Source organism: Ursus americanus, chromosome 2 (assembly GCF_024610735.1).
Source record: "Ursus americanus isolate L20-20 chromosome 2, mUrsAme1.1.p, whole genome shotgun sequence".
In the NCBI taxonomy this organism is placed as follows: domain Eukaryota; kingdom Metazoa; phylum Chordata; class Mammalia; order Carnivora; family Ursidae; genus Ursus; species Ursus americanus.
Genome location: NC_142128.1, coordinates 105598766 through 105626170, shown reverse-complemented (window position 1 = coordinate 105626170; position 27405 = coordinate 105598766). Strand labels below are relative to the sequence as shown.

The window sequence follows — 27405 nt, the reverse complement described above, 5'->3', positions numbered from 1 at the left end:
TCCCTATGGATATCGGGAAGGAAAAGCGTTTAAGCATTGCACTTCAGATTAGCAATTTCAGGACAGCCTTGAAGGGGTTTGAAAAATTGGTTGAACATGTAGCGGCCCAGAAAAGAGATGAAAGGGCGGGCTTGTTTATCCAAAAAGAAGGTAAGACCAATGATTAAGGGCAGTTGAGTTGGGTTTGTTGATTAGAACTGAAATGTTTTAAGCCATCAAAGAGAAGCAACATAGCTTAATAGCAAAGACATCAAATGGAGGACCTGAGTGCTGACTGCCTCTAAAGAGCTAAGTGGTCCTGGGGAAGCTTTGTTCACGTCTCTGAACCTTGATTGTCTCAAATGTAAAAGTAAGAGTTTGGATGCAGTGACCCTCTAAGGGCTCTTCTGTGCGATCTACATCCGATGGCTTGCTGGTGACCTGGGACTCGCAGTAGTACACAGTGATCATTAGCAAGCCATGGAAACCACCCTGCCCTCTCTTTACTTAAGGGTATGGTGAGACCATAAAGAGTTTCATAAGCAGGGCAAAGTGCTTTCTCTGCAACTTTGCTTCACTGTCTCGGCTTCTCCTCATGTCTTTAGGCTGGAATGATTTCAAGCATGCCAGGGTAAGGAGAATGAGATAGGCAGTGGTCTGCCAAGAATACTAATAGCAGAAAAACCGACACAGAATGGAAAGTACACCACCATGGTCAGGGCTCCAGGGGACAGCTTCAGGGCATTGTGGATGACATTGAGGACAGCAGTGACAAATAAGGCTTACCAGCAGAGTAAAAGACTAATGGAACAAAGCCTGTTGTCACAAAGAAAAGGGTAGAGCCCATATAACTGCAAAGGGGTCGGCATAGCCAGCCTCTTAACGTGCCAGGCTGTACAGCCACAAATGAGTGCAGTTGTTGACTTTGGGTGGTCAGACACAAGCTGGTATTATTTGAATAGTGGTTAAGAATTTATAAATCACCTTTGAAAAAAAGAATTTGGAAATCACCTTAATATAATTTAGTTGATTCTCTTGGCAATTCTAATAGACAAATATTACTATTATTGCTATTACCCATCTTATTTGTTAAAGGATGGCAGGAAGAGGAGAATCATCTGCCCCAGTCACTCCACCTCTGTGTGTGAGAGCTAATACTCAGAGCTTTGAGGTGGACTTTTCAGATGAGTGTGAACCTGGCTGAGCTTTCTAAACCACTAGACAGAACTTTTATTTTGCCTCCGTCAGCCTGTTCACCGATTGATTTTCCAAACCCTTACCACTTTTGTTGAATACTCTCTGGATCTCAGCATCTCTCAGCCAGGTTTCCAGCATCATAAGATAAAGCAAGACCAAAAGACAAGAATTCCCTCAAACTCCCTTTCGTCCACTTCTGAGTTTCCCCATAGCAGCACCTGTCATTTCATCCATCCGTCCTTCTGTCCAAGGCTATCACTTTGCTGCAACAACTTCAAAATCTCTTCTCCATTGGCTTTGTCCTCTCAAACTAAAAATATACCCAAACGTCCTAACCTTGACTTTCTCTTCCCTGTAAGTTGCCACTGTATGCCTTTCTTTGCTTCTCCACTAAATTTCCCCACAGCGTCACCACTTAATTTTCAATCTACTCAAGTCTGGCTTCTCTCATCGCTTTGCTGAAAATGCTCCTTCCGAGGTAACCCAGCACCTAATACAGCTGCCAGATTCAATCAGTCGTTTTCATTTTCCAGCTTGCTTGGCTCTTTCACTCATTAGCTCGCCCCTCTGCTTCCAGAAACTGTCTCCTTCTGTGTCTCTCATCACACCTCTTAGTTTTCCCCTTTCTCATTCTTTCTTTGCCTCTTTTTTTTTTTTTTTGAGCTCTGCCTGTGTTCTCTCTCAGTCTTAAAGCACAAATGCCACCCACCTAGTCTCCTAAACTACGTATCTTGCTATAACCTTTGACTATTTCATGGAATCTTACTCTTGGGTTATTACAACAGCCATTCAATATAATCATCTTCTTGCCAGGAGTTATTCCTTAAACATTTTTTCTGAACTACCACATCCCTGGCTTAAAGTCCATGTAGGTGAACTTGGCATTTGGGGCTATTCCCAGCCATGCCTCAATCTGCCTTTCCAGTCACAGCTCCTGGAACTTCCCTCCATGAACTTTCTACCCTACTAGGAACTTTTCAGCATTGCCGAGCACCTCATACTCGTAATAACTCTGATTTTGCATGTATCATTCCCCCAATGTATAGTGCCTTTCCTCTCTTTTTTTGTCCCTGTAAACTGCTCATCCTTTAAGACCAAATCAAATGTCACCTTTTTGTAAAAACTTTCCCCAAGCAAAGCCATTCTTAGCACCATTAATGCACTTTCTGACCATCTTGAGAATTTCCCTTGACCTGCTGAAACCAACATATATGCGTGTGTTCCTGCCCCTTCTCTCCATAGCACTTGCACTGTGAGTGCTTTGAAGGCTTTGTAACCCTAGGGCTAGCCCAGTCTTATGTCTTAAGTCTTATGAAATGTGTGCTTGGCAGGGGCGCCTGGGTGGCTCAGTCGGTTAAGCAGCCAACTCTTGATCTCAGCTCAGGTCTTGATCTCAGGGTCATGAGTTCAATGCGCGTGAAGCCTACTTCAAAAAAAAAAAAAAAGTCTCCTAGGCAAATGGATTAATCTTGCTTCACTTAGAGCTTGCAGTCACAAAGCCACAATGAAAAACATCCTTCCTCTATAGTATATATGTGTATATATGTATGTATGTATTGATGCAGAAAGAGTATATTTTAATAGATATATAGTAATATATATTTTATAGAGTATTATACTACAGCATAATGTATAGTAGATATATATCTATTATATATATAGTATAGATTTGATAAGAACTAATTACTGCTAAGTTTCCTTCTATGACAGAGGGACTGATCTGAAAGACTGAGAGGGAGAAATACAATCTTAACTTTCATCAGACTTAATACTGGCATACATTCATATTCATTCATAAATACTAGAAAATAGGGTCTATTTCTCACTATAGACAAGAAGCTAAGATCTAGAGAGAATGTTTTTAATGTAACAGTGCCTACCTCCAAAGTGATGTCAAGGAATTCATCCAAGGAATTCATCTGAGCAATATTGCTCTTTAATTTTCTTGTCAACGACCTGATAGAATTAAAATCACCCCAGGAAAGAAAAGTTTCGTCATCCTCATCTAGCCGCGTTGACAACGAGACACATTTACATGGAGACACATTATACTCACAGTGGTGTGAATTTAGAGCAGCTAATCCATTTGGATATCTCATAGGGATTTTAAATTTAATATGACCAAGAGGGAATGCTTTATTTTCCCCAGAAATCGTGGTCCTTCCTCAGTTGCCCCTGTTTTGGTAAATGGCACCAGGATGTGCTGAGTTTTGAGACCAGAAACCTGAGCGTCATTCTAGAACAGGATTTCTCAACTTGGGCTCTACTGACATTCAGGGCCAGATGATTCTTTCTTCCGTGTGTGTGAATGTGGGGTGGGGGTGCATTGTAGGATGGTCGGGGGCGTCTCCGTCCTCTATCAACTAGATACTGCAGCATCCCATCCCTAGTTCTAACAATCAAAGCCGTCTGCAGACGACGTTGCCAATGGCCCTGTGGGAGGTGGAGGGCAAAGCCTCCCCTGGAGGAGAACCACTGCTCTGCAATCCCGCCTGTCCTTCACTCACCCCCCCTGCCCGCTGCAGCTTCCAATCCATGACAAGTCTTTGCCGTTCTCCTTCCAACTGTATCTCACCATGTCCAGTGCTACCTCTCAGTGCCTATATCACATGTCATCCAATCGAGGGCATTTTCAAGAATGAGAGGGGTTGTTATTAGTAATTAAGTGGAGAACATCAGCTGCATTGCTCCGGCCAAGCCCCCACTATCTGAAACCCGGACTAATGCACTTTTGCTGAGTTCACAGCTGTCACTCTTACCTCCTCCCAGCAGACAGTGTGCTTTGAGAAAAGGTTAAGGCAATACCTTACCAGCATGCTGAGAATAAAATGCAAACTGCTGACGGCAGCCTGACCCTCCTTCTTGATAATCTCACCTGACAGCTCTTTCCCTGACCTCACTATACTCCATACCCACTGACCCTCCTAAAACATTCCAAACTCTGTCCAGCCTCAGAGTCTTTGTGTCTGCTGGCCTCTGCCTAAAATGCTCTTGTCTAGCTTTACACATGGCTGAATCCTTTTTGCTTATCAGGTCTTAGCTTAACTTTTTTACCCATGTCCTTAGAGAGGCTTTCCTGAAGTCCGTCGCTGCCCACCACCATCGATAGATAGATAATTCTATCACAGTGCACTACTGGTTTCCTCCTAGTACTTAGGTTCACTCTGTACCTTTGTACTTTATACTTTTATACGTTTACTTTGTTACTAAGTTATGACATACAGGAGAGCCTGAGAACACGCTAATCTTAAGTGTATAGCATGATAAACGTGGACAGCGTAAACATACCTGCAGCCACCAGCCAGACCCAGACAAAGGACATTCTAGCATCCCAGGGAGTCCCCTTATACACAGACAACCACTCCTCCAATGTCTATCTCCAGTAATTAGTCGTGCGTGTCACAGTCTAAATATTTTGTTTGTTTACATGTTGATTTTATGTTTCTCCCACTAGAACGTAAACTCCCTGAGGGAGGGAACTTGTTTATTTAGTCCTAAGCCCAGCGTCTAGCTCGGTTCTCACACATAGCAAATCCACAATGCATTTTTGTGTCAAACTCCTTCTTGTCTTTAGACTCAGTAGTAGCTCCCAAGTGAATCACCAAATTTGGCAAAATCAATATTCGGGATGGTGTGTGTGTGCGTGTTCACGTCCTGTCGCAGAACTGACCGAGAACCGCTCTTCGCTCCCCTCTCTCTTCCACCCGAGATGAGCTCTAGCAGACACTCCTGATGGGTAAAACCTTCCACAATACGAAAGACATAATCCACTTTCTTATGTTTGCATTCCTGAACAAAACTCCTAAAACAGTTGAAGCGTAAGCTGTGGAAGAAGAACTACAGACCAAAGTAAAATATTTTCTTCTAAGTAATGTTTTAGTCAGGGGCCTAGTTATCTTTCTAATGTAAAGAACCTTAAAATGCAGCATAATCTGGTTTTAATAGGTTGAAATAAGGAAATAGATTAGAAGATAGGAAAAGGAGCTGAGCAAACATCGGAGACCTTGGAATTTGGTCACAATGTCCTTGCACTTTGTTACGATGCAGATGTGATCGATTATGACAAGTTTTACACAGCCGTGCAGGAACTGTTTGGTCCAGAAGTGAAGAATCAAGATGTGAAATGCTTTTACAGGAAACTCTGCAACAATCCCGATGCATCTACAGACTGGTGTGAGGTAGTCGCTTTTCATGTTTATCGTAGAAATCCAGGTATTATTTCTCCTCGTTCAGAATAAATAATTTAATCAAAGTCTAATTCCCACAGGGGTTAAGCCCACAGTGTGTATGTGGTATGTAGGAATATAAAGACGTGGCCCCCGCCCCTAACTGCACGTGAGTGAGACAGACGGAGATTTAACTGTATTATTAGTGGGTGACGCTTGTACTTTTAGACCGACCTGCCAAATGGAAGGACTATACATGCATTAACAACCAGCAAGATGTTATGTACCTTCATTACACTCTCCACGTGGTATTCCTTTTCAGTAGTTTCAATGTATACAAATATCATAGAAGGAAAAGACCATGGTTGACCTTCTCTGCCATTTCCCGAGTCACTTCCCTGTCTGTGTGGTTTTGTGTCCCTTCCCCATTGTCTGGTGTTCTTGGATGAACATAGAGAAGCATGTTTGGGTAAGTGATCTGCGGACGACGGAAAAGGAGAAAGAAATGCCTCTGATCTTTGTTTAAACTCACAGAAGACGACACTCTGTAGGTTTGTTTATTAACCAGATTCTTCCTATTCTAAAAGGATTTGAGGTAACTTACAATTTAAAAATCACAAAAATGCATATAAAGCGATTGAAGTAATATTAAAAATTATCAGGCTCTTTCTCAAAAATCAGTAGATAGAGGGGCACCTGGGTGGCTCAGTCAGTTTAGTGTCTGGCTCTTTTGATTTCGGCTCAGGTCATGATCTCAGGGTTGTGAGATCAAACCCCGTGTCGGGCTCTGCACTGGCCTGGAGCCTGCTTGAGATTCTCCCTCTCCCTCTGCCTCTCTGCCCCCTAGCTCCCCAAAAATCAGTAGATATAGTAGACAAAAGGAAAAGCAAAGATTTAAAGAATTTGACTATCACTTTTAACAAGCTGGTACATATGTATAAATAGAACTTTGAACCCGAGATGTGGGAAAGACACATCTTCTCAAGTGTAGATAGGGCCATCAAAAACCTGTGCATGTATAAGCCTTAAAAAGGACATTTCAATAAATTCCAATATAATAAAATTAGAAATCAATAATAGAAGCCCAAATCACCCAAGACCCAACCAAATAAAAGAAATAATTAATTTTGGAAAAAATTGCAAACAAAAAACCTATTAAGCCTTTAAAGAATACGTAATTCCTGCATTATATACATTTTTGTACAACTTAGGAAAAGCTGGAAAGCTATCCAACTCCTTTATGAGGCTGAAATAACATGAACCGAGCAAAGATAATCTACCAGGGAACTATAGGCCAGTATTACTCATGAATATAGGTGCTGAAATCCTAAATACAGTTTTGACAAGTCGAATCCTGCAGTTCGACTCCTCAACTCAAATCGGACTGCATTTCCAAGGTTCCGTATCCAGTGAGGCTAGTGGCGATCGTGTTGCACAGAGCGGGGTATAGAAGATACACGTCTCTACAGGCAGCCCAACTGGAGGTGCTGCTGTACAAGCGTGGGTCCCAGGGCGTGGGTCTCAACGCGAGACTGGAAGTGCAACGTGGCTGTTTTGTCTTTCTTAACCCACTGATTCGATAACATAGAAGACAGCTATATATGACATATATATCCACAAAAGCCCTTAACCATCCAAAGATTAGAAGAGTTTAAGAAATCAAATGAACAACAAGACAGTCAGTAATTTTGTAGGAATACAGGAATGGCCGTCTTTTTCCTAAATTTTGTAGGTGTACAAAATGAACATGTTTTTTCAAGGATCTGGGCTCAGTCACACTGTGTAAATCCTTTGGGTGTTGTCCCATCTACTGATAACTTGAGTTCTCTGCCACTGAACTTGGAGTAGCAATAATTTTGAGAATCCTGTATCTTCACTGTTCTCAATTTTTTAATGAATATTTCTCACACGCTCAACAGTTCATGTGCTTGAATTTCTAATGCAATATTTTTGGATCACTAAAAATATGAAAATGAGTGTATAACAAGTGATCCATGTCAACACCCAATAATTTATGCATTTCAAGAAATAACAGAAGTCTGTTGGTATGACATTACACACTTGGATTCAGAAAACCAAAGCTCTAAAAACGTCCCATGGTGCCAACAAACGAGACACGGCCAATCTCCTTACCTGCCGTTCTGCGCCATTAACCGAGAATTTAGCCGCTGTGTATTTTACAGCGTTCTCTGTTTTGAAGAGACAGTCATGTTACAAATGTTTTGTTGTGAGTCAACAGAACACTTCTTTGTCCTTGAACTTAATGGATGAAGGAACAAGTAAATAAGATCCCGATTGTCTCATTGTGTGGGTGAGGACCTAGAGCCCCGTTCTTTTCTGCATCTACTCCCCTTCTCCTTCCCTTTCCAGTTAGAACGTCATCATCATCTTACATTTGGTGTTTTCAGACACTTCCTGTGTTCTCACCTAATCTCCCCAACAGCCCCCCTCCCCACATAGCTTGTGGTGGGGAATGTTGTGCAATAACAAAGATGAGGGAAAGGAAACACAGAAAGGTTAATCGACATACCGAAAGCCACAGAGAAAATTGGTTTTGGTCCTGGAGCTGAGACTTTCTCGTTCTCTGCAATAATTTCATGAGACATTGTTCTGTGATATCACTTGAGTTCCTCATAAACTACACGCAAGCCTAGTAGAAACACTCGTGAGCAGCCTCCGCACACTGTGTAGACATGATGGAAAACGAGGTTTGAGAAGCTATTGCCGGAAGCTTCTCCTTCTGTTGTTGCGTCATTTTCCTCATAAGCTGTGCCAGTGCGCCTAAGAGGCGTTTCTGTCCCAAGCGGTGTGACCTGACCTTTCTAGCCTTCAGATCCCTCATCTGTAAAATGGAAATTCAGTGCTGGGAGACTAACTTTGTGTCACTGAATTGCCTTTTTTCTTTTTTTTCAATCAACCAATGTTAATCTTATCAGGTGAGAAGAACTGGGTGTGTTCTTTTAAAGTCAGACATGAATGTGCCAAAGTGATTCTCCTTTTTAAAGATTTTATTTATTTGAGGGAGAGAGAGAGACAAAAAACATAAGCGGGGGAGGGGCAAAGGGAGAGGGAGAAGCAGGCTCTCTGCTGAGCAAGAAGTCTGGTGCGGGCTTCGATCCCAGAAAGCCAGGGTCATGACCTGAGCTGAACCTGGATGCTTAACTGACTGAGCCACCCAGGCGTCCCAAAGCTGATTCTGAATATAAATGTCTGTTGTAGCAATGCCATAAAAAGGTGCATTTTCTTTTTCTAGGTTTCAGATTCAAATGCACTTGGAAAAATGGACGGGCATTTATAGAATAATGAAACCTTATAACTCAACTGAAACATCACCTAGACCTGTCTTTTTATTTTATAAGGAGAAAGAATTAGATATAAAGAGATCCAAGGAAATGTGATGGTATTAAATTTATAAAACGAGTCAGTGGTAATTCTGATACAGATACAATCCACTTTTCCTACACTGCAGTTAGTCTCCATTTCCAGTGGGCAATGCATAACCACACTTTTTTCTAGGAGCATACTCAAATTAATTTTTAAAAGAGTCATACAACACCATATGGGATGCCTGTAACTGTATTCTCCCCAAACTGATTTTAAGTGAATTGTTATAAATCTAAAACTGTATCTGCTAACTTCAAAAATATTTTTAAAAAGATTTTATTTATTCATTTGAGACAGAGAGAGACAGAGAGAGAGCGCACATGAGCAAGGGGAGAGGCAGAGGGAGAGGGAGAGACAGACTCCTCACTGAGCAGGGAGCCCAATGCAGGGCTCAATCCCAAGACCCGGAAATCATGACCTGAGCCAAAGGCAGACGCTTCCCACCTGAGCCACCCAGGTGCCCCCAAAATATTTTTAAAATGCTCCAGCATAGGTTAAAAAATAGGTAGGATACAGGTTTCTATTTTCTTCTATCTGCTTTTTATTTTCTTCAAATGTCCTGCATGTTCCTTATGTAATCAGGGGAAAAAAGTGTAGTTAAATGAATCACTTAAAGCGTGGAGCAAGTCCTTTAAATAACATAGTTAAAAGAAAATTAATACTCTAATGCATTATTAATACTAGCTATAAAGTACTCCAGGCATGTCACATGCACAATGGCTCATCTGAAATTTAAATTGTTGAACGAGAAATTTGAGATCCTTGAGGCTATAGTTCATCATAGGAAAGATGTTTTCTGCTTTCTGCTCTTTAGAAACATTGTTTGATTGAAACATTTCCTTTCGAAATGTAAAGGTTTAGCTGTCTCTTCTGCAGGAGTTTATCTGCTATAAAGGCTCTCAAATTTTTCCTCGGGAAATTGTAGTTTTTAGCCTCCTTTGGAAAGGAAGCAGTGTAATACTGTGTTATTACAAATCAGAGTAGCAAAATTTGTCATTTCCGTAAGAGCAGATGCCCTACAGGATGGCCCGTACCTGTAGACGTGACCATAAAGCACATGTAGGACAGAGTGCACGGACGATGCGCTTTCTGGGTGGGGAGCAGGGGTGCCCAGTGGACAGCTCTGAACTAGTGAAGAGGACATCTGAGCTCTGCCCCTGTACTGTTGCTCATAAGACTGAGAATTGTATTTACTCAGATATTGGCGTCCATTGAGTTCCTACCTGGCACTTGGTGCCATCTAGGTACTTTCTTATCTTCCTAATTACTAAGTAATCTAATCATGATCTCCTCATTTGATTCTAACACCAAGGCATAAGGTTGGGGTAATTATTTTTTACAGATGGGAAAACTCAAGCTCAGAGAAATTAAAGAATGGGCCTAAGGTCCATATGACTAGTAGGCATAGAACCTGGCTTTGGACCCAAGCGCTAGTCGAAAGCACCAAAGGCCTCTCAAGGGACAGCCTCCCACATCTGTTCTCAGACATTTAACAGTTATGCTGTCACTGTGTCTGTAAGAATTACCCCCCAAATTGCAAATTGAGTTGAATAACTGTCTGTAAACTGCTCTTAAAATATAGGTATTATAAACATCTAGAATGTTATTTCAAATTAGGTGACAACACATATGGTGTGCAGTTCTCCAGCCCTGAGGAACACTGGAATTCATTAACACAGAGCTAATCATCATTAAAATCATCATTTCACATTATTATCTCGCCCTATTGTCTGGAGTTAAATTGGTTGCAAGTGTTTGCCACATTTTTGTTGTATTTTGCACAAGTAATGTAAATCATACTGAACTGCATTTTAAAAATGAGGATATGATAAGCAGAATTCTCAAGGTGCCCCCCTCCGAGACTCCCGTGCCCTGATGATTCAATCACACACTAATTTAGTACTGCTACAAGGGATTTTGCAGATGCAATTAATGTTACTAATCAGTTGAATTAAAATAGAGAGATGATCCTGAATTATCTGCCTCCTGGGCCAGTGTGATATTTGAAGGGCCATTGCTAGTGTGAGACAGAGGGTCCTGTCCTGGGACTGAAGAGAGGCCTTTGGGGGCTAAGTGCAGCCCCAGGGCACAGCCAGCAGGAAACGGGGACCTCAGGCCAGCGACCTCAGGCCAGCAACCTGAATGAGCTTAGGTGGGGAGCTCAGCCGGTTTAGCGTCCGACTCTTGATCTCAGCTCAGGTCTTGATCTCAGAGTCATGAGTTTGAGCCCCATGTTGAGCTCCAGAGAGCCTACTTAAAAAAAAAAAAAATTAAGTTGCAGATCAATACATGACTGTTAACTGGCTATTACACCAATACGTGCGGATGAGGAAACCACGGTGACGTAAGATTCCTGTCCATTGCAACATAGGTCCCCTGGAAGCCATCTTCCTTCTCTTTTCTCAGTCCTTCCCAGGGCACTAGATGCTAGATCCACAGGTCTTGTACACATGGAAAATGAGCAGTGATTTCTGAAAAGATAAAGAAATTATTTGAGCTCTTACTGGATGCTGATTTTGCTGGTGGGAAGAAGGGAAAACACGAGAGACAATGTCTAGATGATCTTGATCTTCTCACAGTGAAATGTGCCTCATTGTAGGAAATGATTAGGGCAGTCATTGTGTGTTGGGAGGTCTAGACGTGGGGGAAAGTAAAGGTGGAAGTAGCACCCTTTGTGAAGCAGCTGATGAAGGGACATAAGATGCTAAACCGTCACCTAGCATCAAAATAAGCAAATGTTGTCTACAAAAGCTAATATATGGCTGGTTTTGATTAATTTTAATGGACTCGGTCTCTAGGTCTTTTATACCAAAAGTGTGGTCCCTCATGAGGAGCTTATTAGAAATACAGGCTCTCTGGCCCCACCCCAGACCAACTAAATCAGAATCTGCACTTTAAAAGGATTCCCAGTGGTTTGTACATACATTAATGTCTCAGACATTCTCCACAGTTCATTCATTCATTTACCGACAAGCACTAACTCGTCTCAACTGGATGAGAAATAATTGTGTCATTAATTTATGAGAATTTTACTCCTGCTTATTCATAAGGCAATTGAAGAACAGCTATCTTGTTTTTCAAATTCCTTGGAGTTACAGAATTTGACAGTTTATCTACAAATGAAGAATACTTTTCCTCCTTGGGATTCTTTCATAGTAATTTATTTTCATGCAATGCCTGGAGAGTAGCATTTAGAACGGTTAAATGCCAAAACTCCCCTTAGTAGGCATGAAAAAACTTGTCCAAGAAGATTTATGGAAAATGGGTAGGAATGGCCATCTGAGAGTGGCCAAATTCAGTGTCAAGGTTCTCAGTGGGGACCCTGTCTGATGAAGGCTGATTTGATTTCTAAGCACATGTAGCTCCTAAAATAACTACCAGTCTGAGCAAAGACACCAGCCTGGTGCACCAAGTCATCCATCAGAAGGAAGAATCAGCAACTGTGCAACAGTCCTGCACCATGGGAGGTGCACCATATCATACTGTGATATGTTGAACATCGTTAACTGCCCTCTCTTGCTATGGGCAACACCCTGGCATTTAGAAAGCAAGGCGTTGACCATTCATCCAAATTAAACTAACTGCCCTCTCTTGCTGTGGGCAATGCCCTGGCATTTAGAAAACAAGGTGTTGACCATTCATCCAAATTAAACTTGAAATTCAACCAACATCAAATCTGTTACTTTACAATCAATTTTGAGATATTGTAAATGTTTATGCGTGTGTTGTTTGGCATTTTAGATCTTTGGATACCTCTCCTCTGAAGAAGATTCTCCAGCTTCGCATATGGATGAAGAAAATTTGGTTTTCCTTGTTTCCAGAAAACAGCGAATTGTAATTTCAGGTGATATTTTTAATTCTTTCCAAATTAATATGGGCTTTAACATTTTCTCAAAAAAATTGGGAGACTAAAACAGAAATTATACCTGCAGTTGAGTTTGAAATATAATCGTTTCTCTGAAGGACACTATATAAGGATTACGAGGGGGAAAAAATTCACATTTTTCTGAGAAGGTTCAGATCTTGAGTTACAGCTCTGTACAACGTCATCTCAATACTGCATGTCCATGCACCAAATGGAAGCACATTTCTTTTAAAATTTTCTTAAAATGAAATTATCAAGTTTTTAGTAATTGGAACTCCTTCACACTCTTCCCTTGATTATCATGTGGAAGTTTATCCCTATATCTCTAAAACTGTGAACCTGGGCCAATCACAGAGGTGGGGGGGTCATCTCAGTTCACGAAGTCTCAAGAACATACGGCATTTTTTTTTTTTAGATTTGAGCCTGGGACCCATCTCTCTCCACTGTTGATATTTCTGGTTTTCTTTCCTTTCTTCCCTCCAAGGAAGAAGTCCAGGAGGAGGAAAGGCGAACCCCAGAATCTGCCCTTGTCCTCCATTTCATCCCAGATTCTGAGATGAAGCATGTAGTGCAGATAGGATCTGGTGTTCCTTAAAAAAGCACCTAAACTTACTTCAGTCATTTGTGAACCAAGCCCACCCTCGCCAGAGCCCATCCTCAAGCCATGGAAATGATCATGAAAGAATAGAAGTTAGGGGGCTGTCCCTGCTGCCACCACCTCTTACCCGGGGAGGGGAGGGCCAGTGGGCAGGGGAGACCTGTTGCTGGCATCCTAAGTTAGAACTTTGAAAGCATTTCTCTCAATGACAGTTGTGTTCTGTAGTTCATTATTCACTCAACCAGTATTTGCGAAGTTCTGCTATGTGGGACAGGTACCTTTCTAAGTGTTGGGACACAACAGTGAACAAAAGATCATAAATTCCTGAGCTCCTGAAATTTACATTCTGATGGGGAGAGACGGACATAAAAAATCAAAGTAAAATATACAAAGTGCCAGATGGTAATAGTGCTATAGAGAAAGAATGAAGTAAGGAGGTTGTGGAGAAGAGTAAAGCAGGAGCGTGGGGAGAAGTTGGTTTGGAGATGGGAGCATGGTGTTGGAATTTGAAGAGGGTGGTGGGGGAGACTACCCTGAGCAGGGACTGAGACACCTGGAATGGAGGCGGTGATGGGGTGGGGGAGCCCAGGAAGAGAAGGCAGGTGTGGGGTCAGGTGTGTGGGCCTGGGGGTGGGAGAAACGAAGAGGGCAAGAAACCTGCACAGAGGGGAGGTATGATCTGAGCTACTCGTTGAATGTTCATTACCGCTGCCGTGTCGAAAACAGCCCAAGGTTGGGGGAGCACAAACAGAGAGAATGGCAGTAGCATGGAACAGGATAGTGTATTTGACCTTCTTTTCATTAGTTTTTCATTATATTATTTTCATATTTTTTTCATTATAGGGGTCCCTAAGGAGTCTTTTAGACATTTTTTACCTAATTGTATGCCCCCTTTACCCCTCCCCCACTCCATGACATTTTAATATGTCAGATATGCTGTGTATCTGTTTATGTAAGTTTGTGTATCTGTACTTAATACAGAAAAAGAGCAAGACTCATTTATATCCCCCCAAGAACCAATCTGCACCCCCTTGAGGACCATATTTTGTCTGTTGAGAATGCATGGATTACGCTGATAGCACTGGAGTATGAGATCCATTCACTTGCTTTTCCTAAGAGTTTGTAATTATAAAAACTACTCATGCTGGAAAGGGGTCCCATAGATGTGGTTTTATCAATTCAGGACATAGGCAAAAAAACATGAAGGTGTCTAATGGTTTTTTCAAAACGCACACAGAAAGAACAAAAGCAAATCCTTAATAACAGTATTAAGGTCATTTTATTCTTTTATGCCTGAAAGTCTGAGATCATATGAGGCTTTTATTCTGTGTAAATCATGTCAGTGACAGTTTGAAGAGAGGATTCCTGAGATGCGGAAATCTCAGAATGAAATGATTCTAAAAGATGTTTGGAATACATGTTCTCTGCAAAATATGTGGCAGGAGCATGAGTGTATATACATTTTCTCTAGGAATTCACACACCACATCGAGTTGGAAAGTGTCATAGATTCAGATTACTGTCTCTGGGGATAATTAAAAAGCGATGAGATGTCCATCAACAGATGAATCAATAAAGAAGATGCGATGTATATATACAATGGAATATTACTCAGCCATCAGAAAGGATGAATGCTTACTATTTACATTGACGTGGATGGAACTGGAGGATATTATGCTGAGTGAAATAAGTCAGTCAGAGAAATGTAATTACCATATGGTTTCACATGTATGTGGAATATAAGAAATAGCACAGAGGATCGTGGGGGAAAGGAGAGAAAACAATGGAAAAAACTCAAAGAGGGAGACAAACCATGAGAGACTCTTAACTCTAGGAAACAAACTGAGGGTTGCTGGAAGGAAAGCGGGTGAAGGGGTGGGGTAACTGAGTGATGGGTGTTAAGGAGAGCACATGATGTGATGAGTACTGGGTGTTATATGCAAGTGAAGAATTATCGAACTCTACATCTGAAACTAATGATGTGCTGTAGGCTAGTTGAATTTAAATAAAAAATTATTGCTAAAAAAATCAACAGTTGTGGGTTTTTATGGTTTTATTCTACTCTACTTTTTAAGCAAAAAGTTTGCTTACTCTTTTCTTTTAAAAACAAACCTAACAGATGAGTTTTAGGATCTTTACTGCTGGGAGTTGAAATGAATATTATGTTGTTGACAGGGAGTAGAAGACGGGATGTGATTAAATGCATCGTCAAGATCCCTCAGTTGGATTTACTAATAACAGCTTCTCAGAAAGGATTAATAACAGTCTTTAATAGTCAGGTAATTTGACAGCTTGGATTCCTCTCTCTTCCCTTCTCCCTTCTTCCTTTCGTTCAATTGCTCATTCGTTCTTTCATTCTTCCTTCTTCTCTTTGGCCTATGGATTATGCATATTTATAGGTGCAACAGAAAACATAAACATATTTCAGAGTTATTCCAAAAAATAAAGCCAGAAGTTGCTAAAATGAGAGGATTGCTGAGCCCTGGAGCGATTTTTGAGATTTTGATAACTGCGTTTGGCAGTGTTCCTCAGGAGTCTTTTTTTTTTTTTAGATTTATTTATTTGTTTTAGAGAGTGACAGAGTATGAGTGAGAGGGGCAGAGGGAGAGGGAGAGAGAATCTCAAGCACACTCCACGCTCAGCACAGAGCCCAACGCAGGGCTCGATCCTATGACCCTGAGATCAAGTCCTGAGCTGAAACCAAGAGTTGGAAGCTTGACCGACTGAGCTGCCCTCAGCGAGTCTTACTGAGCCATGTGGCATCAGCATAATTAAAGGATGATCCTGGATAACTTCTCAGATAAAATCAGAAAGACTCACAAGCCAAGTGATTCTGTCATGATCCTAACAAGTATAGACGGTCCCACCAAGAACCTTGGACTTGGAGTTTAGGGGCGGTTCACATTCTGGCTCCTCTATTTTACTAGCCATGCTGTTAAGTAGGGAGCTCAGTGAGCCAACTTACATGTTGTCATGCCTCTTTTCACATTCTTGGAATGAGGACACCAGAACTGGTCCTCCGTCCCTCTGAGGGCTGTGGTGAAGGTCAACGACACGATGAACGTAGAAGCACTGAATGAACGATAAGTTCCCATGTGCACGTGGGCATTACTGTTATTGTCCCTTCGTTCTGAATCTGTAAGTTTTGGGCTTCCACTTCCAAACGATGAGCGATTTTACTGGAATGTATGGTATAGACCACATGGTACTGCGCTGTGAAAATAAAAGTGAATATCAAAGCAAAAAATTCCAATTACTAGTTCATTTCCAACTAGAGACAAGCTTTCTGCAGGTAACCGCTGTTTAAAACAGTCATCACATGATTACAATGTCAACAGTAATGTTTAGCCCTTCAGGGACCAGAGCAGCTGGGTTCTGTCAGAGGAGCAAGCGGCCTGTGCCCCGAGGAGGGCGCTGGAAGGTTCCTGGTGTGGACGTGGAGCCTGGCGTCCCTGCCCAGCTCGGACACGTGCCAGCGGTGCGTGTTACCTATTCCTGTCCGTGCCCTGGCTCCTCTCATTCAGAACGGAGGCAGTCGTGCTGTTTGGGTGAACACACAAAGTGCTCAGTTAGCATCGCAGTAAGTACTCGGGAGACGTCGGTAGTTGCAATTAGGGACAAATGGTGTGAAAACAAAACTGGATCGCCTCCTAGAGACATGAAGACTTTCCTCCTCCTCTTTTCTCCTTGGTGCTTCATTTCCCTTCTAATTTTCTTACCTTTATTTTCTCAAAAATAGAACTAGGCTGGAACGTAAAGAAGAGCATGAGAAGAAAAATAATGGTCCTCATAACGAACTAGTTCAGGATCATGTGCAATAAGTGAGGTGGCATTTTCATATTTCCAGAGACATCTCTCTCACACGCATACACACGCTCATTCACACGTGCTTAGACGTAAGCACACGTGTATGCTCACAAATACACAAACATCTGTTTCTTACAAAAACCATGCAATTGGAGAGAAAAAATTGCTTGAAAATTATTGAAGATTTGATTCACCAGGAACAAATAGCATTTTGAATGGTGTGTGTCTTACAACTAGGATGACGCGTTCTGTGAAAAAATAATCGGTAAGGTGGGTCACAGGAAAAATTTATTAGAGGGTAGTCACTAACAACACAAAATATCTTATAATATTTTATATAATATAAATATAATATATAATATAAATATAATATAATAGGTTAATCCATAATTTAGGCTCTATGTAAAGCAGAATAAACACAGTTAAGGATTTTCACGGTGCTCTCAAGAGGGCTTGGTGATAGAGACAGTAAATGTCATTAATAAAAATTCTTGCAAAGGAAGGCTAGATTTTCAAAATTCAGAAGACATCCATAAGGATTATGTAACTTTTAAAGATGATAAAAGAAATTTAAACATGTGCTTTCCACTAAGGATGGAAGTAGAGAAATAGGAGAGGAAAACCACAGGAGTTTTGTTCTCTGCTCACCGACTTCCTGAGGGCACTGAATTTTTCCCATCTGGAAAAAAGTCCCTGGTTGGAAAAGCATCTTTGAACTCTTCGGATGAAGGACAGTCTGAGAGGACCATTACTAACAGTTGTAGTGATCTAATTTACTTTTCCCTCTTTTCACATAATATATTCCTTCTAGGCAGCCATTTTCTGTACTTCTCCCAAGATCACATGACCATGCAAAAGAAACCAGGTCATGAATAAACCTCAAATACTTACCTTAACCTTGGAAGCAGTTAGTATATGCCGTTAGGGGAGAATAGGCTGCTCGGGTCCTGACAGCTCTGCACGGAGTAAATGTATGCCTCTTAACCAGCACACTACCCACCTGAGATTCACGCTGGAGATACTTAGCCAGTAAGAGACGAAGCCCACTGGAGGCAGCGTTCCCACATCTTTCAGGAACCTGAGAGAGAACTTTCAAATGAAACTGGTTTTCTCCCCCACATCAAGCTGTGTTCATATTGACCTAGTTAGCATCCTTTTGGACTATTCTTGCCATTGCTGTTAGTATTATTTTGCATTCCCACTTTTTGATATCCTCTGTTGCTCTGAATAACTAAAGAATGTGAGGCAGTTTGCAAACAGGGAAGAATCATGCTTACGGTGTAAAACTCTAAGAGCGCAGTCACCAGGCTTACACACTGGCCAGACGCACCAACGGTATCCAAAGCCAGCAATGAGTCATTCCGCAGAGCCAGGTTTTCGAGGGAAAGGAGAAACGGAGAAAACTCACGAAAGGTAGAAATGACAAGTGAGATTAAACCGTGGAGATATGTGTTCTTTTTAGAGCCAACCTCAATTTTAATTGTAATGCCAACTGGCTTTCATTATTCTCTTCCTTTGTCTGTAGATGAGAGTCCAGGCCAGCACCAATGTTATGGTAAGTACATTTCACAAATTCTTAGTGACGTCCGATTTGGGACTCTGGTGATGGTTCCTCCCTCACTAGTCACAGTCTCAGTGCAGTGTCGACTAGGCTCGAAGAATAAGATGTTTTCATATTGTAAGGCTACTGACTAAGATCAAAGCCATACCTTGAGCAACAGCGGAGGACCCTCACCTTGCTTGCTGAAGTTAAATTTACTTCAGAGAGCTGCTTGGAGACGTTACTCCCTGGAAGCTTCCAGTTAAAAGTCTCACTGAAGTTTTCCTGAGCGCCCACTATTGAGGAGTGAAAAAAACGGACACAATTCAAGGTGTGAGAACAACAAGGAAGTGGCCAAGGGAAATAAGTTGAAAACATTTTATTGTAGACTTGAAAATTGCGTAAAATATTTGAGTCCGATTTTGTAAATTATTAAATGTGTATCACTGATTGGAGAAGCGAGCTTGCAGCAGTGGAACTATGATAAGTTGCTTCCGGAGCTCCACTGTGGCTTTGTGAGAGATGGGGACATGCTTACGTTTTCACCTGCTTACAGGCACTGAATGCCCTGAACCACGCAGGAGGGCACCAGGCCACCTGGCAGAGGAGTCGGCCTTCTCTCTAAGCCTCCCAGCCTTTGCTTCTAAGGCTGAAACAAATGTTAAAAATCCTAACGTAGTCTGAAATGCGTGCAGAGGTGTGCCTGGCGCAGTGGGCACTCCTAAATGGGAACGGCTGTTCTTCGTCGGGTGTGTGGTGTGACAGACCCTACCCATGGCAACTTGATGACTTCAGGAAACGCAACAAACTCATTGGGCTCAATTTGGTTATTGACCAGATGATTGGTAAGGTCTTTTCTAGCTAAAACTTTTATGCATGGGGACCGGGCCAAAGAACTGACTTGATCTAGCCTCGCCACGTCCCCATGAAGAGATGTTCTCACGAAACCGAAGAGTGCAGGTAGATGCCCGCTCTGCTGGTGGCTCTGAGATTCCGGGGAGCTGCCTCAGGCATGAGCTCATCATTCTCCAGCCAGCGATGCTGAGAAACTCAAGCTAAGAGTCAAAGGGTGAAAGATGAGAGCCTCTCCTCCAGGCATCAAAGAAGAGACATTGCAAGGCTCCCCTGCAAGTTGGGGGGGGGAGGTAGGGTGCAAAGTGAGGCTTTTAATGTAACTGCTCTGCTCTTTAGTAACCATCACCGTGGGATAGACCAAAACATGTTACTCCCACCTCTCCCAATTCTGTATTTTTCCCTCAGGACACCTCCTGGATCACAGGATGTGATTACCTCTCACAGCTGAAAAGAATCGTTGCCACTACAGAAAGGACCATCATTGTCTGGGATTATAAAGCGCAAGGCAGTGGCCAGGTACTGTACCAAGAGAAATACTCCAAGTACTGAGGTGGTCTTTTCCATCCTGGTAGGATGAGAGCAATCCACTTCCTGTACTCAATGTCAGTTCCTCATATATAAAATAGGGGCTTTAGTGAGTCAAGTTCATTAAACAAGTTCAGCATTAATATTCTGTGAGTCTAATTAAAAAGGAACGTTCTTTCCATTTAGTGCATATTTAATTTGTTGATACTTGTTTTGTTTTGTTTTTGAGAGAGAGAAAAGATAATTCCTTCCTACTTTCATTCCCTTCTCTGAATCCAGGTATTAGCTTTTTGATTATGCTCATGTTATCAAGTTCAAAGCCTTTCTCTCCAGTTCAGCTTCATTTGGTAAGAAAATTACTAAAAATCAGATGACTAATCCTGGCCAAATATCTAATGGGGCAGATGCCAATGTTACTCCTTCAGTGGCTGAGATGTTACCACTTAAGTAATTCACAATATTTATTGAGCATTTGCAGACATATAGAAGTAATGAACACGTTCCCTGCACTCAAACAAAACTTAGTCTTGAAGGATCTCATGATAAAACATAATATGTAATATAATGGTACAGCAAACTTATACAGTAAAAAAAGGAAAACCAGGGCAATAGAAGTTCAGGGAGAGGCACGATTGTAAAAATGCCCTCAGGAAGTGGCTGACTTTGAAGGACAAGGAGGATTAAGATCTAATTAGCCTTCCTCCTCGCCCTACTTGTCCCCAGGCTCACTTCTCATTCCTTTCCCCATTGTTGTAACCAGCTAGTGATGCCAGGATGACTTCCAGGAGAGTGGATTGTTGACTCACGCCCTTTATTATGTGATGTGTTACTGTCTCACGGTCTGCAGTTGGATTGCAACGTCTTCCCTGTCCAGCTCTCTCCAGTTTTCACTCTTTTCAGTCCCACGGAAGCCTCCAGTTCCTTGAGAACATCCTCTTCCCCTCTCTGTCCCATTCCTCTCCCCTCTTTGCCTTCCTGCCTGCACCACCAGGCCGGTCCTCTGGGCTGAAGCCACCCCACCCTCCATTCTCTTAAATCCTTCGAAACTCGAGTCCTGGTGAGATGTGACAGCCTGTCTCTGACCTTCACGGTGGCTCAGCCCTCCTGGAGAAAACACGAAGCCACCACTGTTCAGTATCACTAAAGATTCAGGGTCCGCAGACTCATCTGAGGATTCACTGCTTCCGTCAACCTCTCTCGCCCTGCCAAATCGCTTTCCCATCCCTGGCAATATTCCAAAAGGCCATTATTGTCCTCAGGCTCGCTCCCTCTCAGCAGATGGACTTGCCCCTATTTTCCTGAGAAATTTGATTTTATGAGGCTTGTCCTCCTCCAAAGGCCAGCTCTCCCACTTACAACTTCAGTGAGGACACCCTACTTCCTTCCTCTCTCTGGAGGCAAAATATCCTTGCATCCGACACTCCCATTCCTGCGTGCCTCGTGCAGAACAAGGCTCTTCCCTTTGTATCTTGTTGACATTTATCTCTCCTTATGGGCTCCTCGTTTCAACCGCCTCTGAATCTTTCTGGGGACCAGTTCCTGTGCCAGATCAAAGGTCACCTTCCCAGCCCATGAGACCTACAGTGACCTCTCCAGTCGCTCTTTATCATAGCACCCTTGTTTCTTTCCTCAGTCCCCTTCCCAAGATCTGCAATGGTCTGCTTTTTTTTATACCTGTGTTCCTGCCCTGGAATGGTAGTTTCACAAAGTCAGAAACTAGTCTTCTTCATCACCATATGGCCCATGCCTAGAATCGTTCTTGGCACATCATAAGTGCTCAATAAATATTGGTTGAATGACTGAATGAAGCTCTAAATATGTTCAAGTCTCACTCACTCTAAAGGAAACAGAACAAAAAAATTTTTTTAAATATTTTTTTCTTCTATCTTAGGTAAAGACTGAGTTCTGAGAGAGCACTGGCTGTCTAGCTTAGTGAAGCCAGCCCAATAGCCCAGAGTCGGCTTGACAAATGCTTGCGGAATATTTCTGGATCAGCTTGGTTGTTAGGATATGTTTTTCCCGATAACTTCTTGTGACGTAATTGGGGTGTTAATGCTTGATTTTCCTGTTTACCATACAGTTTTATGTCAATGGTCTTATAACGCCTGAACCTTTTTATGCTTTCCATTAATATTGCCTTACAAATCCAAGAGAAGGACGTGCATAGTAACACAACAGAAAATCTCATTTTTCTGAGAGGTCCCTCACCTTTTTCCCCACAAAGGACTCAAAAGCACAATGTTGGGCTCACAGTGAATGTGCATTAACTTTTACTTGGTTAGCCTTTTTTTCAAGTTTCTTTAACATGGTGGGAATATCTAAAATTAAAAATATCAGAAAGTAAAACTTTTATCAAATAGTAGGGCAATATTTAATATTAGATATTTAGAACAGTGTCATAACTTGCTAAAGGCATTCTTCTGTTTCTAGGAAAACTATTTTGTCATAAAGCCGATGGATCACTGCCTTCTTTGCGTGTGTGTAGTGTCTCTGCCCGACCAGCTCTGCAGGGATGACATCCTCTTGGGGGATGACGGTGGTTTTGTGAACAAATTCACAGTAAACAGTGATGACTTTGGACTAAAGCAGGCAAAATCCAAAAAAAAATTACAAAGCCAAGTCTTAGACTCAAAGAACTTTAAAAGGTAAGGGTATTACATGAGCAGTTCAATTTTTCTAATATGGACAGTGTTCAAGTATTTATGTAGTGAACACAACATACCAGACCCCACGGTAGAGATCTGAAATACAAAGCCGAGCGAGAAACACTTCTCACCTCAAGGAACTTCCAGTGTAATTGGGAAGAGAGATGGGAACATTAGCCATTGAAATTCCAATTGTAAGTGCTATTGACAATTCAAATCTATAACTACTTGAATGAATTAAACTGTGCAAATTAAATGAAAAAATTAAATCACAAAAAGAGCAATGAATGCAGAATTCAAAGAAAAAATTGGATAGATTTGACAAAATCAAAACTTCTGGACATCAAAAGATAACATTTTAAAAGTAAGTAACAAACTGGAGGGGTGCCTGGGTGGCTCAGTCCTTTAAGCGTCTGAACCTTAATTTTGGCTCAGGTGATGATCTCACGGTCCTGGTATCGAGCCCCACATAAGGCTCCATGCTCAGCAAGGCGTCTGCCTGAGGATTCTCTCTCTCCCTCTGCCCCTCCCCCCACTCACATGCTCTCTCTCTCTCTAAAATAAATAAATAAATCTTAAAAAATAAAAGTAAGTAAACTGAACTGAATTTATATAAATATATACTAAATATGGCAATGGGTTAATACTCTTTAATAGTTTTGGCAGTTCAATTAAAAAATAATAATTCCCCAAGAAAAATGGGCAAAGACTGTGAACAGATAATTTATGCACAAGCACACATAGTACAAATAGTCAATAACCATTTCAAAGTGATCATCAGGAAACGCTAACAATTATCTCCAAATGATGAGATTATAGGTGATTTTTATTGTCTTTATAATTGTATTCTTTGAAGTTTTTACAGTAAGTATATATTACTTTTATTAGCAAAGAAACAAATTTTGTATTAAATATATCCTCTTAATCAAAGAAGGACAACTTAAAATCAGATACAATTTTGCATTTCTAACATTGGAAGGGATTGAAAGTGCGGTAGAGTCTGTAAATGGACGTTGTCACAAACTGTCAGTGATGGAAGTATGAGTTCGATCCCTTTCAGGAGAGCGGTCTGGGAGATGCATCCAGTGTCTTAATAAACCGTTCTACATTGGGACCCAGGACCCCCATGCAGTTAAAAATATAAGTGTGGTTATCACAGCATTATCTCTAATAGTAAAATCTCTAGTGTCCAACAATGGAGGAATGACTAATTTAAATGATTAACCATTTAAATAAATAATTCAGATACTATATAAATGTATAATAAAATGTAATATAGTTTTGACAAATATGTTTACATATTTTGTAAATATGTCCATACAAACACAATATATTTATATGTAAAACATATTTTTTGTCAGACACCTTTTTTTGTTGGGTATTTAAAGTACCAAGGGCAGGGGTGCCTCGGTGGCTCAGTTGGTTAAGTGTCTGCCTTTGGCTCAGGTCATGATCCCAGGGTCCTGGGATTGAGCCCCACATTGGGCTCCCTGCTCAGCAGAGAGCCTGCTTCTCCCTCTGCCTGACACTCCCCCCATTTGTGTGCTCTCTGTCTCTCTGTCAAATAAATTTAAAAACAAAAGTTTTAAAGTACCAAGGGCATTCAGTAAATCATTGTATAACCATAGTAGGGAATGCCATGCACTCCCACTTAATAATGTGTTGGAATACATTTAATAACATGGAAAATGTTCATGATATAATATTAAGTAAAAATTTTAATTTTTCGGGGCGCCTGGGTGGCACAGTCATTAAGTGTCTGCCTTCGGCTCAGGGCGTGATTCCCAGCGTTCTGGGATCGAGCCCCACATCAGGCTCTTCCACTGGAAGCCTGCTTCTTCCTCTCCCACTCCCCCTGCTTGTGTTCCCTCTCTCGCTGGCTGTCTCTCTCTCTGTCAATAAATAAAATCTTTAAAAAAAAATTTAATTTTTCTATGTACCTCATATGCACTATCAAGCACTTCATTCCTATTACTGTAGGCTCTTGGAATAGAAGCTGAGACATGAATTTTCTTTCTGAGATTTGTGTCACGCGTCGGAAAATTCCATGGCCTCTTTTCCATCCCCGTTTCCGTTAGCTGGATGTGCTTGAAACGGGACTGGGGACCTGAGGAAGCTGTACAGTTAAGTGAACAGACTAATTGGCACTGGCTCTTCGGGGTCGTTATTTACATGGAGACGAAGTAGTGAGGTAGCTGAGCATCGTGTACGCGATTTAAGTTATTCGAGACTGAAGTCTGTAGATGGGCTGAGTGTTGAGGCGTGTTCTTACACCGACAGGCTCTCGAACCTAACAGAATGAAAGGTCTTAAGGCCAAAGGGGTAGTTAAACTCTGGAGCCATCGTCAATGTTTTCCTGCAGTTGATATTCCCATAAGTCATTCATATTAAATGGGTGTGCAAAATGCTGTGCAAAATAAAGCAGTAGCCAGCACTCAGAGTCCAAAATTAAACACAGTCTGGCATGGAAAAAGAAATCTCTACTGCGTTTAATCCCATATTGTCGAACATTCCTTATAAACACCTCAGTTCCTTCACTAGAGTCTAAGGAGCTTGGGAACAAGAATCTTACCTTAGTCATCCTTATGTCCTTTTACCTGGCATACAGTAGGTGCTCAATAAGTGTTTGTGAATGAGGAAACAAATACACTGTAAAATGTGAGTAAATGTGACAACATGAAGATGGCTTCCTCCAGGTTAAGACAAGAATTTTACCATAAAAGTTTGGCCCCTCATGCTGAGCCTCTCCCGGGAACGTCCTGTGGACTGATGAGCAAGCCTTCGGTGAGGAATACAACAACCGTCCCAGACTCAGCCTCACCAGCGACCTGGGACGACGAACTTCCCAGTGTTCTAGTTCTGAAAGTATTCCTGGAAAATATGGAAATGAGTTGACTCATCTAAAACAATACGAAACACAGTCCTTTTGGGCCGGAATTTTTCAGTAAAGTAAGGATGGTAGTGCTCAGATTGCACAGGGATTCTTCTAGGTTATTTCTTTAATTCTGAATCTACAGATCAATATTTGATGATGCATTTTTATTTTTCCATTTTAAATGTGCTAGGTGACAAATATTTAAACAGTTAACAGTGGTGTAATGCATAGGATGGTATTACACGTGCAAGCCTGTGTGTGTCTAACCTAACCCCTCCTTTTCCTTAAATCCCCAGTGTTAAAAGGAAGCTGCATAATGACTGGGTCATGAAAATTAGATATATTACGCCCCTAAGTTGCTTTGGATCCTGCTCCTTAGACAGTGTTCATTCGCTGGTTCTGGAATCCTTGAAGAGACTTGAGGATAATCTGTAAGTACAATAGTTCGTATACGTGAACATTCTGTGACTTTCAGACTTTTTACAACTCATAAGCTTTCAAACTAGTTTTTAGAAATATCGGATGTTAATGATGCCATTTATTTGGCACAATTAATTAGATTGTTAGGAGGAACTTGAAGCTAACTCGTGCAAATCCGAATATGAGGCGTCCTCCTAGCGCCAACATCGCTCGTCTGTTGTTTACTGCCACAGTCTATTGGAATAAATCAATACAGGTGTGTCTGTAACTATATTTTCCAAATATAGATCTGTGGGTAAAACGCTATACTTTCAAAGTCTTTCTTACAGGTCAGTTGGCCAGCCTGTGAGTGTCTGTAGCACAAACATCATGTTCCATGTATAATAAATACATGAAATGGCTTTCTTATAGACATGTGAATTTGAAGAGTCTGTAGTCATATTTTTTATCTGGTTAAATGTTTATTAATAACTATTAATATGTAATAATTATATAACATAACCATAACTATGTAGTGCCTATGTGTTAATTATATTAATATATGGTAACTATAAAACTATTAAACAGATGCTATATTTTAAGTTCCAGTTTTAAAAATGCATGAAGTCATATCTTATAACATGGATAGACCTCAAACATTATGCTAAGTGACAGAAGCCAGACACAAAAGACTGTACATTGAATGATCCCATTTATATCAAATGTCCAGAAAAGGCAAATTTATAGAGATAGAAAGTAGATCAGTGGATGCCAGCCAGGAGGTGGTGGTGAGAGCGGGGATCTCAAGTGGGCATAAGGGAACTTTTTGAGATATTGAAAATGTTCCAAAACTTATTGAGGTGATTGTTATACAGCTGTATAAATTCACTAAAAATAATTGAATTTTACACTTACAAATGAGTGAATTCTATGTTATATAAGTTATACCTCAACAAATTGTGTTAAAAAATGTATAGAAACTTCTAGTCTCCAGTCTGGCACGTGGAGTTTGGAAGTCATCACTCAGCTCTAACAATAGGTGAAAAAGATGAAGCAAACTAAAAAATCCACAACTCTTTTTAAATCCATCAAACAAGTGAAGTCACAGATCAAGCTGCTGCCCCCAAATTTGGAGAGACAGACAGGCATATACCAAGAATTGCAACTTACCAGAGCAGAAATCCACAAGCAGATACCTCTGAGAAACCAATATTCTCTGATAGAAAAATAGGCCTAAAATGTGATTGACAAATTGCCGGGGACTCAACATAGGAAAGTCCGAGAGTTAAAAACTCCAGAACAGGTATGCAAGGCTCGCTCAGCATTTGAAAATTATTTAATGTGATCCATCGTATCAACAGGCTAAGAAGAAAAACCACATGATCACATCAATAGATGCAGAAAAGCATTTGACAAAATCTATCTATTCATGATAAAAACTAACTCAAGACACCGACCTTATATTTTTACACACACACACACACACACACACACACACACACACCTCAAAGTGGATCATAGATGTAACCATAAAACTCCCAGAATAAAATCTAAATAATCCTGGGCTTGGC

General features: G+C 41.2%; 1 protein-coding gene across 1 annotated transcript in view; it reads left to right on the top strand.

The window, feature by feature from the left end:
* WDR64 (WD repeat domain 64) overlaps positions 1–27405 on the top strand; it is a 114460-nt gene continuing 87055 nt past the window's right edge. Inside the window, exons 1-8 of the mRNA XM_045795938.2 lie at positions 1–150; positions 5224–5354; positions 12468–12570; positions 15364–15467; positions 18521–18550; positions 19796–19906; positions 22346–22560; positions 25732–25866. Coding sequence (XP_045651894.1) covers positions 6–150; positions 5224–5354; positions 12468–12570; positions 15364–15467; positions 18521–18550; positions 19796–19906; positions 22346–22560; positions 25732–25866 — 974 coding nt within the window. The 5' untranslated portion in view covers positions 1–5. The remainder of the gene's footprint in view (positions 151–5223; positions 5355–12467; positions 12571–15363; positions 15468–18520; positions 18551–19795; positions 19907–22345; positions 22561–25731; positions 25867–27405) is intronic.